Source organism: Callorhinus ursinus, unplaced genomic scaffold (genome assembly GCF_003265705.2).
Source record: "Callorhinus ursinus isolate GAN/ISIS: 27379988/994484 unplaced genomic scaffold, GSC_fseal_2.0 scaffold1, whole genome shotgun sequence".
Classification (NCBI taxonomy): Eukaryota; Metazoa; Chordata; class Mammalia; order Carnivora; family Otariidae; genus Callorhinus; species Callorhinus ursinus.
This window is the reverse complement of record NW_027397063.1, coordinates 117,423,811-117,444,272: the sequence shown is the minus strand read 5'-3', so window position 1 is coordinate 117,444,272 and position 20,462 is coordinate 117,423,811. Positions and strand designations below refer to the sequence as shown.

The following is a 20,462-nucleotide window of genomic DNA, read 5'->3' as shown; positions in this document are numbered from 1 at the left end:
GATTGTCTCTATTGTTTTTCTACTTCATATTTCATTGACTTCTGTCTATATTATTTCTTCTCATCTACCTACTTGCAGTTTAATTTGCTCTTTTTCTAGTTTCTTAAGATAAAAACTAGGTCACTGATTTGAGACTTTTCTAATATTGATGTTTAATAATATATATATTCCCCTTTGAGCATCATCCCCCAAACTTCGAAATACTGTTATTTTTTTCATTCAATTCTAAATACTTCGTAATTTTCTCTTTTGATTTCTTCTTTGGCACATGGGTTATTTGGAAGTCTATTATTTAGCTTCTAAATATTTGGGAATTTTCTAGATTCCTATTTTTGATTTCTAAGTTAATTTCACTGTGTTCACAAAACCCTATTTTGTATGAATTGAATCTTTTTATATTCACTGACGTGCTTTATGGCCCAGAAAATGGTCTATCTTAGTAAATATTCCATGTACATTTGAAAAGAATATGGATTCTGCTGTTGCTGGGTGGAGTGTTCTGAGTTATTTAGATCAATTTGGTTGATACTGTCATTCAAGTCTAAATCCTTAATGATTTTCTATTTTATCAATGAGAGAGGGGGCACTAAAATGTATTCAATTATCTTTTAAAGAGATTTAAATAGTAAGAAAAAAACATATATTTATGCATATAGTTACCGTTTCTGGTGCTCTCTGTTCCTTCGTACAGATCCATATTTCCATCTAGTATCGTTGGTTCCTAAAGGACTTTTTTTTAACATTTTTTGTAATATGGGTTTGCTGATGACAATTATTTCAGCTTTGGTATTTCTAAAAAAGTCTTTATTTCCCCTTCATTTTTGAAAGATACCTTCCCTGGGTATAGAATTCTATGTTCACAGGATTTTTTCTTACAGTACTTTAAAAATGTTTAACTGTTCTCGCCCTGGCAGTGCTTCCAATGCGAAATTTGTTGCCATCCTTTTCTTGGTTCCTTTCTGTATTAACATGTTTTTGTGTCCCCCCCCCCCCGGCTGCTTTTAAGATTTTCTCTGTATCACTAATTTGAGCAATTTGATTATAATGCACTATGGTTTAGTTTCTTCTTGCTTCTTGGATTTGGGGTTTGTTCAGTTCTTAGATCCGTGGATTTAGAGTTTTCACCAAATGTGGAAACATTTCAGTCTGTATTTCTTACTCTTTCTGTCCCTCCCTTTCACTCTGTGAACCCCAATTACACATATATTCAGCAACATGAAGTTGTCCCAATGAGAGATCCTTCTTCAAGAATTTCCAGTATTGGGCACCTGGGTGGCTCAGTTGGTTCGGCAACTGCCTTCCGCTCAGGTCATGATCCTGGAGTCCGGGGATCGAGTCCCGCATCAGGCTCCCTGCTCAGCGGGAAGTCTGCTTCTCCCTCTGACTCTCCCCCCTCTCATGTGCTCCCTCTCTCTCTCTCTCTCGCTTTCTCAAATAAATAAATAAAATCTTAAAAAAAAAAAAGAATTTCCACTATCTTCTCTCTCCTTCTATCTCTATCTTTACTCCCATCTCAGAAGAAAGGTATTCCTCCTCCCATGCCTTTAACCTTTAACCTGGCCTCCTGAGCCCATTCATCTATCATCTCTTGTATCTCCCCTCCAAAAACCACATGTCCAATCTCTTTCTCCCTGGCCTAAAAACAAAACCAAACGGACCCAATAAAAATAAAAATAAAAAAAAGCAAAGTGGAAAAGTAACAAAATAAAGCCTCTCTTCATCCTGCCATCCTATCAAACTAAGATTATTTCACTTTTTCATAGCTGTACTTCTTTGAAGTGTAATATACATATTGCCCCCCCCACTTAACATCTCCCACAGAGCCCACAACAATCACATCTACCTTTAATGATTTACTAAATCCACTCATTCAAATGCCCTCTATGATTTCCTAATCCTTTCTGACCACTGCAGCAGGTATGTTTATAGACTAAAGTCTCCTTGAAACCATTTCTTTCCTTGGCTTCTATGACACAACATTCAATTTCTGTTTTCTTTGTTCATCTTTCTTTTCTCACTAACTGAAACTACATATTCCCTATATTCTTCCCTTGGCTTTCTTCTCTCTCTATATTCACTACCTCTGGGATCAAACCCTCCTGTTCATTCAATCCCCACTTTAATGAAGGTGATGTCCAATTTCGAATATCCTGCTTCTATGTTCTTCCAGAATTCTGGACCCACATTCCATCCATTAGCATCTTGAATTCAACATGCCTCATATCAAATAAATCATGTTTTCCCCAAACCAGATATTCTACCTGTTGTCTTCAATTGTGTTATATCTTCACACTGACTTAAAATTTACTCCAACAGCAGAACTAAAGAAAAGTACAGATCAAAGACTGCACTGAAGTTTTCAGAAACAGGGCCCCAGGTAGGAAGGCAGAGCAGACATCTATGCAATATATCTGATGGTTAAGAGGGGAGCCTTGGTGCACAAAGGTCAATTAATAAAGGTACTCATAAATAACAACTGTAGTCAAAAGAGATGGAATCTCTGAAGTAAAGTCTGAGAGTGAGACAGAGAAATGTGAGATTCTACATGGAAATGAAGAGGACAAGAGGTCTGTGAGCCCTTCAGGATTCTTTTACACATTCAAGTACACAGCTCTCCAGGGATAAGATTAACATAGGTGGCTGTGAATGTTCTTAAAATAAATGACCCAAAATGTATACATATGTACATCCATTTCAATTCTGGAACTATGGACCACCTGTTAAAGGAAAATAAGTAAAGCAGAGCTTCCACTGCCCATTCTGGGAAGAATGACTTATGCATAAAAATATAAGGCAGCAGTGGTAGGAGCCATTAGGTAAGTACAAAATTCTCTGGGGCTACAAAGAAGACCAAATCAAAGGGCATAAAAGTATCTTGTGTCTTTGGACCCAACAGGAATTCCAGATTGGATGAAATGCAAAATATAAGGAAATGTACAATGGAAAATATAAAACTAAAAAGGGAAGATAAGGCAAGAAGCAAAGGCTCTGAAAACCAGGGGAAGGAGTATGGGTCTTTCTTTACCAACTCCCTGTAATTAAAAGTTCACTTTGAAAATTAACAACTCAGGAAACAACAGATGTTGGCAAGGATGCAGAGAAAGGGGAACGCTCTTACACTGTTGGTGAGAATGCAAACTAGTGCAATCACTCTGGAAAACAGTATGGAGGTTCCTCAAAAAGTTAAAAATAGAGCTACCCTATGACCCAGCAACTGCACTACTAGGTATTTATCCAAAGGATACAAACATAGTGACTTGAAGGGGCACATGCACCCCAATGTTTATAGCAGCAATGTCCACAATAGCCAAAATTGTGGGAAAGAACCCAGATGTACATTGACAGATGAATGGATAAAGAAGACGTGATATATATATATATAATGGGATATTAGTCAGCCATCAAAAGGAATGAAATCTTTCCATTTGCAACAATGTGGATGGAACTATAGAGTATTATGCTAAACAAAATGAGTCAGTCAAAGACAAATAACCATATGATTTCACTCATATGTGGAATTTAAGAAACAAAACAGATGAAATAGGGGAAGGGAAGGAAGAATAAAATAAGATGAAAACAGAAAAGGAGACAAATCCTAAGAGACTCTTAACTATAGGAAACAAACTGAGGGTTGCTGGAGGAGAGGGTGGGTGAGGGGATGGGGTAATTGGGTGATGGGCATTAAGGAGGACACTTGATATAATGAGCACTGGGTGTTGTACGCAACTGATGAATCACTAAATTCTACCTCTGAACCTAATAATACAGTAAATGTTTACTAAATTGAAACTTTTTAGAAGATTTTATTTATTTGAGAGAGTGAGTGAGAGAGAGAGTGCACAAGCTGGGGGGAGGAGCAGAAGGAGACAGAGAAGCAAACTCCCTGCTGAGCAAGGAGCCTGACTCCGTGCTTGATCCCAGGATGCTGGGTTCATGACCTGAGCTGAAAGCAGACGCTTAAACCGACTGAGCCACCCAGGCACCCCTTAAATTTGAATTTTTTTGAAAAAACAGTTCAATTTGAAGATCAAAATATCATGGAGGAATATTCCTAGCAGTGAAAGCTTGAGACCACTTAAATTACTGACATTAATTGATTTTCACAAGTTTTCAAAACTGACATCCACTGTGCACAAGGTATACAGGCTTTATTAGTATATATCCCTTCCTAAATATCCGATTTTTGAAGCTTTGATTATCTTATGAATTTTAAATTTTCAGACAGTTTCTAGGCCTTTTCAATAACCATAACTGAAATATACATCTATAGGAAGGAGTATATTACTCTAAAAAAGCTCTACTACTTAAAATTTAAGGTATCATTAATAGATTTATATAAGTAACCCTTAAAGTGGACCTTTCAGCAATTCTTCAAGGTTAACTATCACCTAAAAATCTTAATACTCCTACAGATTTATCACTGCAGCAAATATTTTTTTATCCCAGCTTCAAATGATCCCCAATATATAATGACTATACATAAAATGCACTGACTATATCAGGTGTCAAATTTAGTACATGTTGCTAACTCAACTTCAAAAATCAGCAATCTTTAGGCACAGAATATCATACATGACTGAAAAGAGACCACTTCTGCTATGAATCTGCCCTAGAATCTGTGATCAGGAAAGGGAGAAGAACCAATATGGGATACCTACCAGGCCATCACATATATCTGCTATTTATAAGACTTTCCTCTACTGCACTAGATGCTTAGTTAGACATTGCTCCATCAGAACACAGGCTATTTGAAGGTAATGTTAAATAGAATGGTAAGGACAAGGAAGGAAAGGGAAAGGGATATTCACAAGATCTCCTGAGGAAAATATCTATTCTTAGGGAGAGCCTAATACAGAAAATACATCAAGGGCAATACCTGATCACAAGACAGCAACCGGCCACCTCTGAAAATATAACAACTATTCCTAAAGTAAATCCATTTATTCCTCTTTTCCAGAAAATACTAGGACTATTAAAATAATAATATTAAATACAACTAAAAAATACTTTCTTAATGTTAATAATATTAAGCTTTCAATCTTTATTTCCTAATATCTGAAGATCCTTTCACCTCTCCAGGTTTTCTTTAATGTCTTTATATCAATTCCTCTTAATGCTAATTTTTATTTATTTAGTTATTTTTTATTGAAGTATAGTTGCCACACAATTTTACATTAGTTTCAGGTGTACCACACAGTGATTCAACAAGTTTATACATTATGCTCTGCTCACAAGTGTTAGCTACAATTTGTCACCATACAATGCTATTCCTCTTAAAATGTGAATTTTAGGTTTAAATAAGTCTAAGGTTGTTGATGTGTAAAATTTACAACCATAATGCAAAGGAATAAATACTGGGAACCTAAGCATTATTCTAAATTAACAATAAAGAAACAACATAAAACAAAATTTTCTGTAAGCATTCTCTGAAAACTATACCTTTCTCTTTGATACCACAGTAGTTCAGAAGACCACTCTTCATGGGTATATTATGAATGTTTCTCCTGCTCAAGTCTGCTCAGGGTGTGGCAATGACTTTCCATGACACTGGGCAAACAAGAGCAGTAAGAAGCACTCTGCCGTAGATATAGTATCTGGATAACTTTGCAGATTTCCTTTCTTCTTCTAGGTCATCTTTAATGTTCACAAAATAAATATTGTAAAGGCACAGGAAAACATTTTAATTTACTCTACACCCTGAAAACTGTTCAAGTACCTTAAAGAGTCTCCTCATTGCTATAAGCCATGCTGATAAGATTAGCATGGAAATCATTTCCTTAACTTGTTTTTCCCAAGAAAATGTTTTTTAAACACAATGTAATACTGTAAAGACAAAAAAGCACCAAGAAAGAAACTTAATTGTGCATTCCTGATTGCATTTAGTCTCTTAGTAGGATGTAGTCTCTTAAAAGCGGAATTATGTTAGCTACAATAATTACCTAAATAATTGAAAGAAGAAATAAATCAAGAAATCTATTTTCAAATAAAGGAAAAGAAAGTTACAGGAAAAAAATCAATGGTGGTATCTACATCTGATGAAAACAATATCCAGAAATTCTTAAGACTGCCTAAGATGATGTCATAGCTTGGAATAATAAAAGAGATTTATAACTAGTCAAAATCTAGTTGTGCATATTTCCTAAGTTCAACAGTTAAAAGCTGATATTAACATTATAAGAATCTTGACATACTGAAGTACTGAATCCTTCCAGTAAAAACTGTGAAAACACAAGCAAGAGATGCAATGTATTATTTTTAAGATGGAAAACATTAATGTATTTCCAAACAAATCACATAGAACTTTCAACTATTAAAAAAATGCAAAAATGTTAAGGATCTTTTAAAGGACAAAGAAAATGCCCTCTCCAAGGCAGTAATACCATTTCTTTTTTTTTTTTTTTTTAAAGATTTTATTTATTTATTTGAGAGAGAATGAGAGATAGAGAGCACGAGAGGGAAGAGGGTCAGAGGGAGAAGCAGACGCCCTGCCGAGCAGGGAGCCCGATGTGGGACTCGATCCCAGGACTCCAGGATCATGACCCGAGCCAAAGGCAGTCGCTTAACCAACTGAGCCACCCAGGCGCCCAGTAATACCATTTCTTAAGTGTTACATTTAAACCTGAAATATGTATTTTACATGTGTAGAGACTGGTGAGAGTGACTTTACATTACTTATTTTGCATATGACTATGTATAAACTTTCCCAGCCCCAAAGTAGCATATTAAGTGTGGTTTTTGAACCCCCAACTCCATCTATAAAGGAAAAACAGGAACAGAGAATAATGATTATATGTACATATTTTCAATACAAATGTTAAAAAACAATCTTTAACATTTGTGTTTTAATATAAGAATTCAAAAAGTAGGGGCGCCTGGGTGGCTCAGTCAGTTAAGCATCTGCCTTCGGCTCAGGTCATGGTCTCAGGGTCCTGGGATCGAGCCCCGAGCCCCGTGTAGGGCTCTCTGCACAGTGGGGAGTCTGCTTCTCCCTCTCAGTCTCCCTCTGTGCTCTCTCTCAAATAAAATAAAATAAAATAAAATAAAGAATTCAAAAATATTCAATCCCAGAAAACTGAAAAATGGATTTTTACACTAATATTTGTATGACAGTCATAGGAAACAGAACAGTGTTCCTATTCCTTTTAATCTTAATTATCCAAGGCAAAAGATATTAGGGGGAAGAAATACACACACACACACACACACACACACACACAGACACACACACACACACACTTTAAAATAAATGAATTACTGGGGCGCCTGGGTGGCTCAGTTGGATAAGCGACTGCCTTCAGCTCAGGTCATGATCCTGGAGTCCCTGGATCGAGTCCCGCATCGGGCTCCCTGCTCGGCAGGGAGTCTGCTTCTCCCTCTGACCCTCCCCCCCCCCTTATGTGCGCTCTCTCTCTCTCTCATTCTTTCTGTCTCAAATAAATAAATAAAATCTTTAAAAAAAATAATAAAATAAAATAAATGAATTACTAAGAATCTAAAGAAGAAAAATCTGAACATTTTAGGGGTTAACCATGCTAAATGTAAATCAATGGGTACTCTCACCATCACATTTTAAGTACAGCCAGAAGAATTTGGGTCACACAGACATTTCAAGTAAGTTTATGCCAAGACACACTAAAAGTAATTATGATTTTAAAGTAAGTCTCCTGTTAAGTTGCTCACCATTAAGTTCACAGAGATTTTTTTTAAAAATAAAGCTGTCAAGTGCTCAAGCAGCAACAAGATATCTAGTACAACTACATTCTGACAGAAAACAAGTTCTTACATAAAATATGTGAACTCCTGCAATATTTCTAAAATACCATAACCATAAAAGTAACTAATTCTAAGTATAATTTTGAAATATTTGCTTAACTAAATCATGTATCCTCAACTAAGATTTTATCAGCTAATATAGGACAGTGTACCTGGCTGAAAAGATGTAGATCACATTACTGAGGGATGTATTATTAACTATAGTCTCACTGGTCGAAACTGTATTATCTAATTTAATTTTCACTTAGGTGTTCCTGTGAAATATTTAATCATAAATGTTGTAAAACACAATTCCTATTACTGCTTAAATATACAATGGAATGCCTACACAGAAATATACAAATACGTTAAATTAAGCAATGCATACTTTGGGGGCTTCCATGTGCAAGCAAACAGCACAACCGGCCATCTCGTATATCCCCTTGAAATATGACCTATCAATCAATATTCCTTTTTCTAAGAGAATAATCATTTTTTCTGAGAATAATCAAACAATCCCCAATCTTCTGAAGTTACATGGCATACTTGTCATTTAAGAAACATCTATTTCCCGCCCATTAGACTAGTTTTGGGTTCAACACAATTGCCCCTTCATTTCTGCTAAGGCAATTATGCTATATTTCAATGAGTAACAAAATCATAAATTTCAAAAATCAACCACTGAAAAAAATATAAAGATCCCAAAGAGATGAGTGACTTAATATTTTAAATCAATAATGGAGTAAGATTAAAAAAAAATACCGAACAAAGTTTCTTTTACTTTTCTGCATTCAAAAACATTCAGATGTAGCCTTTCTACTAAAGGGGTAGATTTGAAAACCATATAGTTCTAGTTTAACTGATACTATGTTTGAAAGCTATGTGCTAAAACCAAATTTTAAACTCATTTGTACCCCCGTGAAAACAGCTTTGCTTAATGTAGAAGCTGGCAAAGAATTCCAGCTATAATTCAGAACTTCTAAAAAAAGATCTGGCAACGCCCAAAACTAGTATCATATCAATAAGAGTAAAATTGGTCCTTAATGATATTCAGTACAGCAGCTGTGTGGTAGCCTAAAATCAAACTCTGCTTTCTCTTTTCATATTATTTGAGAAAACTCAAAATCAAAAACAAAATGCAACTCTTTCCTCCTCTCAAAAAAGCTTATCCTACATTATATAGGTGGGTCCTAAATGCAATCACACGTATCTTCATAAGGGAGAGGCAGGAGTTTAAGAAACAGACATACACAGAGAAGAAGGTGATGCGAACATGAAGCAGAGAGATGCAGCCATGAAGGATGCTAACAGCCACCCGAAGCCGGAAGAAGCAAGGAAGGTTTGCCCCTTAGGACCTCTGGAGGGAGCATGGCCCTGCCTATACCCTGATATCAGACATTTGACCTCCACAACTCAATTGTGAGAATAAATCTCTGTTGTTTTACCACCAAAGTTGCAATAATTTGCTACAGCATCCAGAGGACACTAATACACTGGGGAAATGAGTAATATTAAGAGTAATCCTTAAAGCATACAAACTTGGAAGTAAAAGGGTAACCCTATACTATAAATAAAACATATTGATGAGACACAAGATACAATAATATAGTAAGCCCGATTTTTACAACTGAAACTTTGAAGCAAACAATCTATAAGATTTTATATGTAACACTAACATTGTTGAGTGGTCATAGAGTGGGACCTTATAAGCAGAAGTTTCACCTAATCTCTAGCTATTCAGCTATAATAATAAACTGCAATAAGCAAGAGACAGGAAAATAAATCCATCTTTCAAATCAGACTAAAAACTGAGAAATTAAAAGCAACTTAAGGGGTGCCTGGGTGGCTGTTAGTTAAGTGTCTGCCTTCGGCTCGGGTTATGATCCCGGAGTCCCGGGATCAAGCCCGGCATCGGGCTCCTTGCTCAGCAGGGAGCCTGCTTCTCCCTCTCCCTCTGCCTCCTACTCCACCTGCTTGTGCTCTCTCTCTGTCAAATAAATAAATAAATGAATAATCAAAAATAAATAAATAAAAAATGAGAGCAACTTAAAATATCTGCAAAATACCCACAAGTAAACACAGCTTCTGAAACTATTCATCACTAAGTATAAAGGATCCCACTCTATGATCTGCTCTGGTGGGCAGAACTACTCAGAAACCGACAAAAGGGAAGAAAGTGACATCTGGGGAATTATAAATTACACAGATCATAATGTTGGAAGAGGCTGTTTGAAAAGAAGAAAACAATAAATCTTTATGATCTGGCAACCAGTTGGTCATTCTGAGACTTAAATAAGAAAAGAAAAATAATCAGCTATGGAAACCTCTCTAAGGCTTGATATCCACCTTTAAAATTGGGATATTAGTGTCCAGCTACTTCATAGTGTTAACAGCCCCCTCACAGGGCTACTCTGAGGATGAAATGTGATTACGCACAGTAACAGATCATGGTTTGGGTCACAGCTTCTTTCCAGAAACTGAATGGAGCTTACTACGCTTGCTCTCTCATTGAAACATTTCAGGGAAAAATTACTAGATTTAAAAAAATAGAAAAAAAAAAATTAAAACATAAAGCCTGCTGATATCCGGGAATCCCAGAACTTACCACATCACTAGCACTGGAGAACTCATTATTAACCAGACTTTCCAGAGCCATCCACCGAACTGGCCTGTTTTCGTTGTCCCCCAGACAGTGATAGTCCATGGGGAACAAGTCTCTGGAGAGGGCATTGTCTGTGATCTTAACTTGGAGTGTGTCATCAATGCTGAAAAGTAGAGACATGAACATCAAATACAATCGGCGTATTTAAAACATATGGATCACAGTTACTCTTCAATACCATACGATGCCCACTGTGACTCCTGGGGAGAGCCCCCAGTCCACTGAAATGACATGGTGAGCTCATGGCACCTACACACAGTTCCTAGCAGCCAGGTCTTTGTGGATAACTTCCCTTCTGGCCAGATAGCTCATTCCACAGGCAATCTGAATAGCCATGTGTACCAGGTCTTGTTGAGAAATTGCCTGTGGTTTAAAAAAAAAAAAAAAAAAATGACTTTTGCAGTTAGCACAAAAATAATGATGGCAGTCAGCTGCTTATTTTATTCCACAGTCCTACTCCATCCCAAAATACTTCTTTACACCTACATATGGAGTTTTAAAAAGCTACGTCTTGGCCAAGAATATGTTCCCATAGCTCCCTAATATTTATATCTACTACAGCTTTACCATTCTGTAATGTAACTTACCATTTACTTTACCGCCTCTCTCATATGTCAGGTATAGCTCCCCAACATCCAGCACATATAGTAGCTACTCAATAATTATCTGTCCCATGACTGCCAGACTCTCAAGGTAAAATGTCCAGTGCTTTTTACTCAATAACCTGTTCTCTTCTTTAGAACTCATAGTTTTTATTAGATGATCTCTGGGGACCATTTTCTAGCTAACAGAAGTCTACAGCTCTCACTACTGATGTGCTCCTCTTAGAGCCAGGATGCCAGTCTTGTGGGCTGAGGAATGAAATTCTTCCTCACGTGATGCTGATGGGCTACAGCCTGCAACAACTTGTTGGAACCCTGGCTTTAACCCTGTCAATTTACATATTAAGTCAAATACTCAGTGCAGCCTTTGAATCCACTTTCTCCTGGTAACCGTAGTACGTACATTATTATAAACCCTAAAACAAACTTAATGTGGCTACAAGTTACAATAGGCAACAAAACAACAGCTAGGCTTTACGACAACTACCATCATGCATCTGGAACGTAGCCAAATGCTTCATAGCTATGGGCACAAGCAGTGAAGAGAAGGAAACTCTTAGATGACTGACATCTTATAGCCAAGCATATTAAAAATAGATCCAATTATCTCCATAATCCAGACTTCCAGTCACCACCAGCTTTTGGTACAATATGGACCAAATGACTCAGTCAAGTGTGTTTCCATTCCTAGAACGGAGATCTAGTACCAGTGCCTTCAAAGAGTTATCAGGAAAATGATGGAGATGGTGTTAGAGTTGAGGTGATTATAAATAAACACACAATGGAGAAAAAGGAAAAACTTCAGCATCAGTAAAGTGCAACTTTCAAGACAGGAATCACAAACCATCTTCCTCTAAATCAACAGGTTATAATTATCTTCTGGCTCATTTTCAGTTTCTTTTTGCAGGCTTTTACACAGTTTATATATAAGAAGGTTAACATCTACTTTCAAAAAATACTATCAGAAGTTCCTGGTAAATAACTGATATCTGGGCAAATTTTTCTCACCTGTGGATTATTGGCCTCTACTAATTTGCACTGCCGTAAAAACAATTTAAGGTTCCCCCAATTCATGTAAGGCAGTATCACCATGGGTTTTTCTCCTTCTTCTATACACACATGCGTAATAGGAAGAAGGTTTCTACAAAATAATAAGAAATCAGGAAAAAGACAAGTGAAATCTAAAACCTCAAAGGCTTATTTTTAATAAAAAGTAATAAAGATAACCTAAAACAAAACAAGAAAATCTCAAACATACTTAAAAACACGATTACCTTTAAAAATGCAATAAAATTAACAAATGCCCTTTGAAACTAGACTTCAGTGTTTTCCACATATGCACTTTCTTGGTAGGGAAAAGCTGTAAACTCGAAGTTGTTTCCTGTGGACTGGATTCTCTGAAGACACACTCTAGCCACACTAAATCTTTACTCTTAAAGGGTAATCAGAGACGTTTAAAAATGACTTGACGCATTATGAGTGTATTATAACATACCCTTAAGTCCATCAACACATTAAAGAAGAAAAATAAAGACCCCATGCAGACTATGGACCAGAATATGATCATCAAGAAGACCTCAAAGAGGCTGCAACTGCCACAACAGCCAAGATATCCTTAACTGGTCACATGGGACTTAGAATCTGATTTCTAAATCCTGTATTTACCATTTATAGATACCATATCTCCTGGCCTTAGTTTCCATACCTCTAACATGGCATCACATCAACCATAAAATGCTCTTACGAATGAAGCCAAAGCATGTAGTAACATTCTTGTTTCTCTTTAAATTTCCATGGCACACAAATACTTTCATCCTTTTGCCTAATGACACCTCTTCCCACTGGTATCTGGAAATAATTTAATTCTCTCCAAGGTTATGTAACTTCATACATAATTACCTCATTTTCCCCACTATGCTGAAAATTTCTAGAACACAAAAACTAACATGAACTCTTATTTTTACACCCAATGCTCTATATTCTGTGCTACAGAAAATAAGCATTTAATAAGACAACACAAGTAACATAGCCTTAAAAACAGTCCTATTCCTTAACTTAGCAAATTTTGCCTAAGGATATTTAATAAGGAAATAATATTAAACATTAAAAAGCTACATGAACAAGGACAGTTAATGCAATATTAATAGCAAAAAGTTGCAAACGACTTCAATGTGCAAATGTAAGGCAAGAGTACACCCAAATCATAGGACAGTATATAACAATTAAATGGTCACAAAAAGATGTTAAGAAGAGTAAATGTTTATCTTATAGGAAAGCAAGATACAAAATTCACATATGTTTGCAGGATAATTCCAAACATGGAGAAAAACTAATAAAACTCTGCACAAAAATATGACAAGAATTAAAAGTTTTGTCTTTTGAGTTGCAGGGCTTTAGATCATTTCTACCTTGCTTGCTATCTTGCCTTTTCTGGATTTTCTAAATTGTCTCAACTGAGCATGTGTCTCTTTTAAACCACACCCAATTCTGGCCCAACAGTGCCCAAGTAAAAGCTATGGGCTCCCTTCACGCTGCACAGGAGTTACTAAAAGGGAAAGCACTAACCCCAAGGAGCGGAAAATGAGGACTCAGAGATGAGTAAACTTGCACAAGGTAACCCCTCTAAGTACAGCTTCTGCTTGCATTACAGTCTAACAGTGCCAGTGATGATTAGTCCCACTTTGTGAGGAAACCCATACAGAGAGAGGTTAGATAATCTGCCAAGGACAAACAAGTGCATGGAGAAAAAAACTCAAAGCTTCATCTGATTCCAGAAACCCTTGTGCTTTCCCCTGGACCACTGGATATGCCCTCCCAGGAGAGCAAGAAAGAATACAAGGGAAGTGACAGAGCCTCTCTTCACACAAGTCGCATGCACACTGAAATGACTACAGCAGGTCTGCATTCAGGTTTAACTGAGCACACCATGATTTTAGAAGTAATGTGAGAGTTACTCGATCTCTCAAACCCCCCTCCCCAAAATTACTCCTCTGCTCCTCTCATGTCTGAAATCCACCGAGCAGGGTTAAAGGTATTTTAGTGCTTTTTGAGATCAAATCATTAAAAGCCCTCCAGAAGAGGTAACAAGCTGCATGAAGATGTCTTAAAGTACAAAATGGCTGGTCTTCATTCTGTCCATTTTATAAAGGAAAGGAGGATAAAGAGGGAGATCTGGGACCTAGATGAAGAATGGATGAGAGCAGAAACTCGTGCTGTAGACAAGAACAAGGCAGAGGAAGGGAAAGTTTTGTGGGGACATGAGACAAGAACTGCATCTAGTTCTCAGTCTTGCCCAGTGTGCTTGCAGAGGGAGAGCTGGGAGGCACTCAGGGTTAAGAAGGTCGCCATCAGGCAGTTTGGGCCAGTGGAGAGCCAAACTACAAGTAGAAATAACTCAAGAGCACTCTGTTACGAAGCACTTCTGATGTCGTTAAAGTAAGCTATAATTAAAATAAACTTTATTTCTACAGCTATTTTAACTTACAGTAAAAATTATTCTCACAAATTCCAGTGGAAAAAGGAATAAAAAGACTTTCAAAATATGTCAACGCTTTACAATTCTTACTCGTGGAATGTTAAAACACGAAGTAAACATGTTTTGCATGTGGAATTATACACCACAACCAGTTCTAAAAAGTTAAATTCGGAAACAAGGCATCATTTCTTACTGAGTGTATTTCGTTTGCTTGATAAGCTCTGTAATATGAACATTGAAGCTCGTTAAGTTCATTTTTATCCCTCAGGCCTAGGAGAGTTGCAAGTGCAAAACGGGTACTTCATGAATTAGAATAAGCGAATGAGGGGCGCCTGGGTGGCTTAGTCGTTAAGCGTCTGCTTTTGGCTCAGGTCATGATCGCAGGGTCCTGGGGTCGAGCCCCACATCGGGCTCCCTGCTCGGCGGGAAGCCTGCTTCTCTCTCTCCCACTCCCCCTGCTTGTGTTCCTGCTCTCGCTCGCTGTCAAATAAATAAATAAAATCTTAAAAAAAAGAATAAGCGAGTGAACAAATAAATGCATAGACACAGCCATGACACCAGGGGTCGAAAAGAAAAGCATGGTAGGCCCTAGTCCCTTTAAAAGTGAAACAAACTGCAACAATGAGTGGAAAGAACAATAATGTACTTTCTACATATTGATAATATGTTTTGCTCATTAAAAATTAGGAGTCCTGGGCTCCTGAGTGGCTCAGTCAGTTAAGCATCCAACAGTTGATTTCAGCTCATGTCTTGATCTCAGGGTCAAGCCCTGCATTGGGCTCCACACTGGGTGTGGCTCCTACTTAAAAAAAACTAAAAACAAAAAACCTAGGAGTCCTGGTATTACTGTATAGCCAGGAAGAACAATTAACTATGACTAAGCTACACAATCTGCTTCTAGACTTTCCCCAATCACTGAATGTCCAGTATCAGCCCCATTTAGCATGTGGAATTCCATCACCTAAGGGTGTCTTGGGGCTGCTAATTCATCCTGACAGGATGCTTGCTGGAAAACCCTACAGCTGAAAGGCCACATGAAAAATGCTCCAAATACTTGTTCCTGAACATTTTTTCAGCCAATCTTTGGGCTACAGTGGATATAAAACTGCTTCTTAGGAAAATCCTGGCTTTGTCTGGATTTATCCAGTCTCCCACTTCTGTGCTGAAGTGACGCGGACCTTCTACCAGGGTAAGAATACCAGGTAGGTACCGAAATACTAGATTAACATTACATACTAGTATTAAACACTTTTGACCCTTCCCCCTAGTGTCAGCATAAGAGAACATCAAGCATTTCCAATACTTGCCAAGAAGTACATTTCCAAATAACCATTACTTGTTACTCAGAGGAAACAAAATGTGTTTTTTAGAAAATACAGTCTCAGGAATGAGTTAGCCATCCATTCCTCTGTAAGTAAGTTCTACACTTGGACTGAATCAGGCCAATGGAAGATGACTTTCTTCAACCACTTGACTTTAACCCTTCAATGGGACATCTTCCGTCCCTCACTACTGTGTGTTCAATTTTTTTCAAAGGTCCCTGGGATTTTTTATACTCAGTGAAACTATAAAGTTTATCTGTTCAGTTATATTAATCAATGCCCCAAGTAGATGATAAGCTTGATGAGGCAGCTGCCTCAGAATCTGAAACTAGAAAACCTTTTTTCTTCCCCCAAGGAATATTTATGTTTGTTTCTCTTCTAATACTGAGATTTATCAACTTTTAATGGTTCCTCAAGCCTGGCTGCCCAGAAGCTAAGAGATGTTTTATGTTCAATCACAGCAAAAATATTTGTATCTTCATTGTTGGCTTGTTTTCTCTTCCACCATCACAATGCCATAAAACTCAGTTTGATTTTCATTACCATTTTATTGATTTTACAACTGCTGCCTTCTTTTTAGGTTCTCAAATTCTTTCAAATATGAACAAAAGTATAAATGACATTCAAAAATAGAACTCTGCATAGTCATCTTATTTTTTTGGCAGAACCCAAGTAACTGCTCAAAGTACCCAGAAATTAAAATGCATGCCGCCTTTTGCATGCATCACTTTTTCATGTGTTTTTTTCCCCCAGAAGTCCATAAATATCTTCCAACAGGGATGGTCACTGTCCCATTTTTGTAAATATACGCAACCAAATCTGCAATAGGCATACAAACAAAACTGACTTTACAAGCTGTTTAGAAAAAAAAAAAAATGAAGACCTTGCCCCATTACTGATACTGCTGCCCAGTGCAATACTATATTTAAGCCCTTTTTGTCTCAGAAGGTAGAAGCTTTCGTTATAGCTCTGTGAAGAGGACTTATAATCAAGCTTTTTTTAAAAAAAGTTCTTTATATAGAACTACAAGTATTTTTTTTTAAATTATACTATGACCTAACAAGACACTAGTTAAATATAAAACATAGTACACCCATTCAATCAGCTGCTACATATCTTTTCTAAATGTGGACATGAATTCATAGTTACTTCTATGAAGAGTTAGGTACATTGTTTAGTTATATCAAAAAGCCTATTAACCTTATTAAAGATAATAATGGTGTTATGATTATTTAAGAAAACATCGTCATGGGGGCTGTGGAATTGCATGTTGGAAATGAACTGAAAGTGTTGAAAGTGTTGAGATATCCATTTTACTTTAAAATATTTCTACACTCGTAAGTATCTATGTATCATCTGGATAGATAATAGACATATACACAAACACCACACAAAAAAGGCAAAAGGTTCACTATCGCTGAATTTAGGAGATGCGATTACTGGTGTTAATTATGCTTGTCTTTGGTATTCTTTGTTAAAAAAATTTCATAGCAGGTATTTTTTAGTATATATCACTATCCTATTTTTCAAAGGAAAATACGCATACAAATTTGTAAAAACTCTCTTGAAAGCTTAGCTATGTTTATCCAGATGTGGACTTACATACTCTGCTTTATTTTCTTCTTTATACTTCACTGCATTTTTAAATTTTGTGCACTAGGCATGCATTTCACTTTAATATTCTAAAAAAAAAAAAAGCTATTCCAAAAAGCTTTCAACTCAGAACATATCACAACATTATTAAAATAAAAATGTAGCATACAATGTTACCATGCTTATTAACACTTAAGCGCTGGGTGGTTTCTTCTCTCACCTGTGATGAAGACCTCGTAGCTTACAACTTTCAGTGAGCATCATTGTCACCTGAATTTCAGAAGCTTGATCTATATGAAGAAAAAGACTAATTTGTATATCAACAGTAAAAATAGTAGTAATAATTTATAAAGCTTCTGATCAATGCAACGAGAGAGAAAAAGAGAGAAAGAGTGGCAGAGCTAAGATCCACATCCCAGCTCTACCTAGTAAAATACTGAACCAAGAGTAAAATCCAGAACACTGAAGTCAGGCACTATGAGTCTGTCACATTTCCTCCTTAAAAGTAGAGCTATCGAAGCTAAGAAATCACAAATTTCAGTTTCTTCTAAAACTAACCAGAATCACTCTCTCTTCCACACTTGGCTAGTTGTGTCCACTTTTCCAGACAGCTTCATTTAGTTTAAAACCTTTGTAGGAATGTAAGATGCGTGGACCAAAAGCCAAGAACTTGAAACACTTGGTACTTCTTTGGAAAAGGTGCTTTACACCAATGTCTGCTAGAATAAACTCTAGTTGTCTAAAAACTGCTCAAAATTTAGGATCATCTAGGAATGGCAGAATGTGCCTTTATTTCTCTTTCTGTAGTCTAAATAAATTTTAATTAAATTATGGCCATGGGGCACCTGGGTAGCTCAGTTGTTAAGCATCTGCCTTTGGCTCAGGTCATGATCTCAGGGTCCTGGGATCGAACCCTGCATTGGGCTCCCCGCTCAGCAGAAAGCATGCTTCTCCCTCTCCCACTCCCCCTGCTTGTGTTCCCTCTCTCACTGTGTCTCTCTGTATCAAATAAATAAATAAAATCTTAAAAATAAAAAAATAAATTATGGCCAGATGATTTGGGGACCAGTAGGGTCTTTTTCAGATTGCAATAGTAATAGCTGGAGGTCTGCACCCAGTTAGTAATTGTTTACTTTCCTGTCAAGGGTATTAAGAACCAAGTAAAAGTTAAATTTTCAGGGCATGTCATTTTATGCATAATTTTTTCAAATTCTTAATTTTAATAAGCATACTCTATTAAGCAAGGGACACTTGAACTGGATGATGATCTAAGAACACTCTGAGTTTGGGAAAAAATAATTTTATCCATTTAGTAAGAAAAAATCATTTTCCTGGATTCCTTTCCCAGTCTAGTCCAAGTCTTTTAATTTTAAATACTGAAAAGTCTATTTTAAGATGTATACATTTGAAAAAAAAATACTCAAATACTTACATTCTAAAATATTACAAGAAAAAACAAAACAATAAAAAAACTTATTTCAAAACTGCAAAATATTAGCAGCTATAAAATAAGACCCTAAGGCCAATAACCTCAAATTAATTAATTCTATGGAATTCAATTTCACAATATTCACTGTGTGAAATTCAGATTCCTAATTTTAATCTCTGTAAATTTATATTAGACTGTCCATTAAGCCTCTGTGCAAATTTATGAATTTTTTAAGAAGTCAAACTGCAATTTCTTGCTTATGCCTAAAGGCAAAGGGCAATAATCTTTTGAAAACTTTCTTCTTGCATTTTAAGCTGCACTTCTAATTGTGTGGCATGTAACAAAGCATACAGATTTGTGAAAGAACTTGATCAGCTCTACACAGCTTCAATTAAAAAAATAATAACATTCCAGGGCGCCTGGGTGGCTCAGTTGGTTGAGCGACTGCCTTCGGCTCAGGTCATGATCCTGGAGTCTCGGGATCGAGTCCCATATCGGGCTCCCTGCTCAGCGGGGATTCTGCTTCTCCCTCTGACCCTCTTCCCTCTTGTGCTCTCTGTCTCTCATTCTCTCTCTCTCAAATAAATAGAATCTTTAAAAAAAATAAAAATAAAACCCAAATTCTTAAAAAATATAATAACAACATTCCAAAAGAGTAAATCTCAGAGATACCCAATCATGTGGAGTTATCTAATAATTTTGAGGCAAGGACTGTGGTCAATGCACTTCCTCTTTGTTTCTCATGCAAACCATGACCACATCTTGGCTAAGGACTCACTGTGCTTTCTCTTATTTCCCGCTAGCTCAGAAGGAACATTATAATTACAGTGGTAAGGCGTAGAAACAACCAAGTGACTACAGTTTCAAGTGTATCGGAAAGAGAAATCTTATCTTGTGAAACAGTCCCAGTATCCGCATTGTATTTTCTTATCACTATTATTTCCTTTTTTCCCCCCTTCCAACCCTCACTCAATCCAATTCTGATTAGAAAGCTCTTCTGCTAATTCAAGATTCATTCAGAACAAATTAGTAACAGCCCAGTTGTAAACTGCCCACAGATTATGTATAAACCCCAGAAGAAATATTAAAATTAGAGAAATATTTCCTTAAAAATGGGGGAAATATGACAAAAGTCAACAGTTATTAAACTTAGGGTTCAAATTTTACATTTACAAAGAGTAATATGTAAAATATCCTTCAAAATTAGTCAGGAAATCTAATGGACCTAACCTAAATATTACCCTTTAAAAGTGCTTTGGAGCTAGGAGAAGTAGGTAGATAAAATATATACTGAACAGTATAGTAAGTTAAAACACTTGTTTAGTGGTCTGTGTGGTGGTTTAGTGGTTTAGTGTCTGTGTGTGTATGTTTTTGCAGAATCCTCAAGCAAGCAATTTTGCTAAATTAAAAGAAATCAAATTCCACATTTTTTTGTTAGGTTAGTACAGCTTTTTAGAAACAATAAACATAAACCCTTCATACTTTACATGAATTCATTTAAGATTTAAAAACATACGTTCTTATAAACTAACTGAGAATTTCATAAAGTTGTCACCTCCTACATATAAAACTGAATTTAATTTTCCCCTCTATTTCTACATCAAAATGCTAAATTTGTTTTTTTCAA

At 36.5% G+C, this 20,462-nt stretch overlaps 1 protein-coding gene across 1 annotated transcript in view; it reads right to left on the bottom strand.

Annotated features, from left to right (window-relative positions):
• RYK (receptor like tyrosine kinase) overlaps window positions 1–20,462 on the bottom strand; it is a 94,916-nt gene that overhangs the window by 11,213 nt on the left and 63,241 nt on the right. Inside the window, exons 10-13 of the mRNA XM_025867147.2 lie at window positions 17,627–17,696; window positions 12,025–12,157; window positions 10,668–10,777; window positions 10,358–10,517 (exon numbers count right to left, since the gene is read on the bottom strand). Coding sequence (XP_025722932.1) covers window positions 10,358–10,517; window positions 10,668–10,777; window positions 12,025–12,157; window positions 17,627–17,696 — 473 coding nt within the window. The remainder of the gene's footprint in view (window positions 1–10,357; window positions 10,518–10,667; window positions 10,778–12,024; window positions 12,158–17,626; window positions 17,697–20,462) is intronic.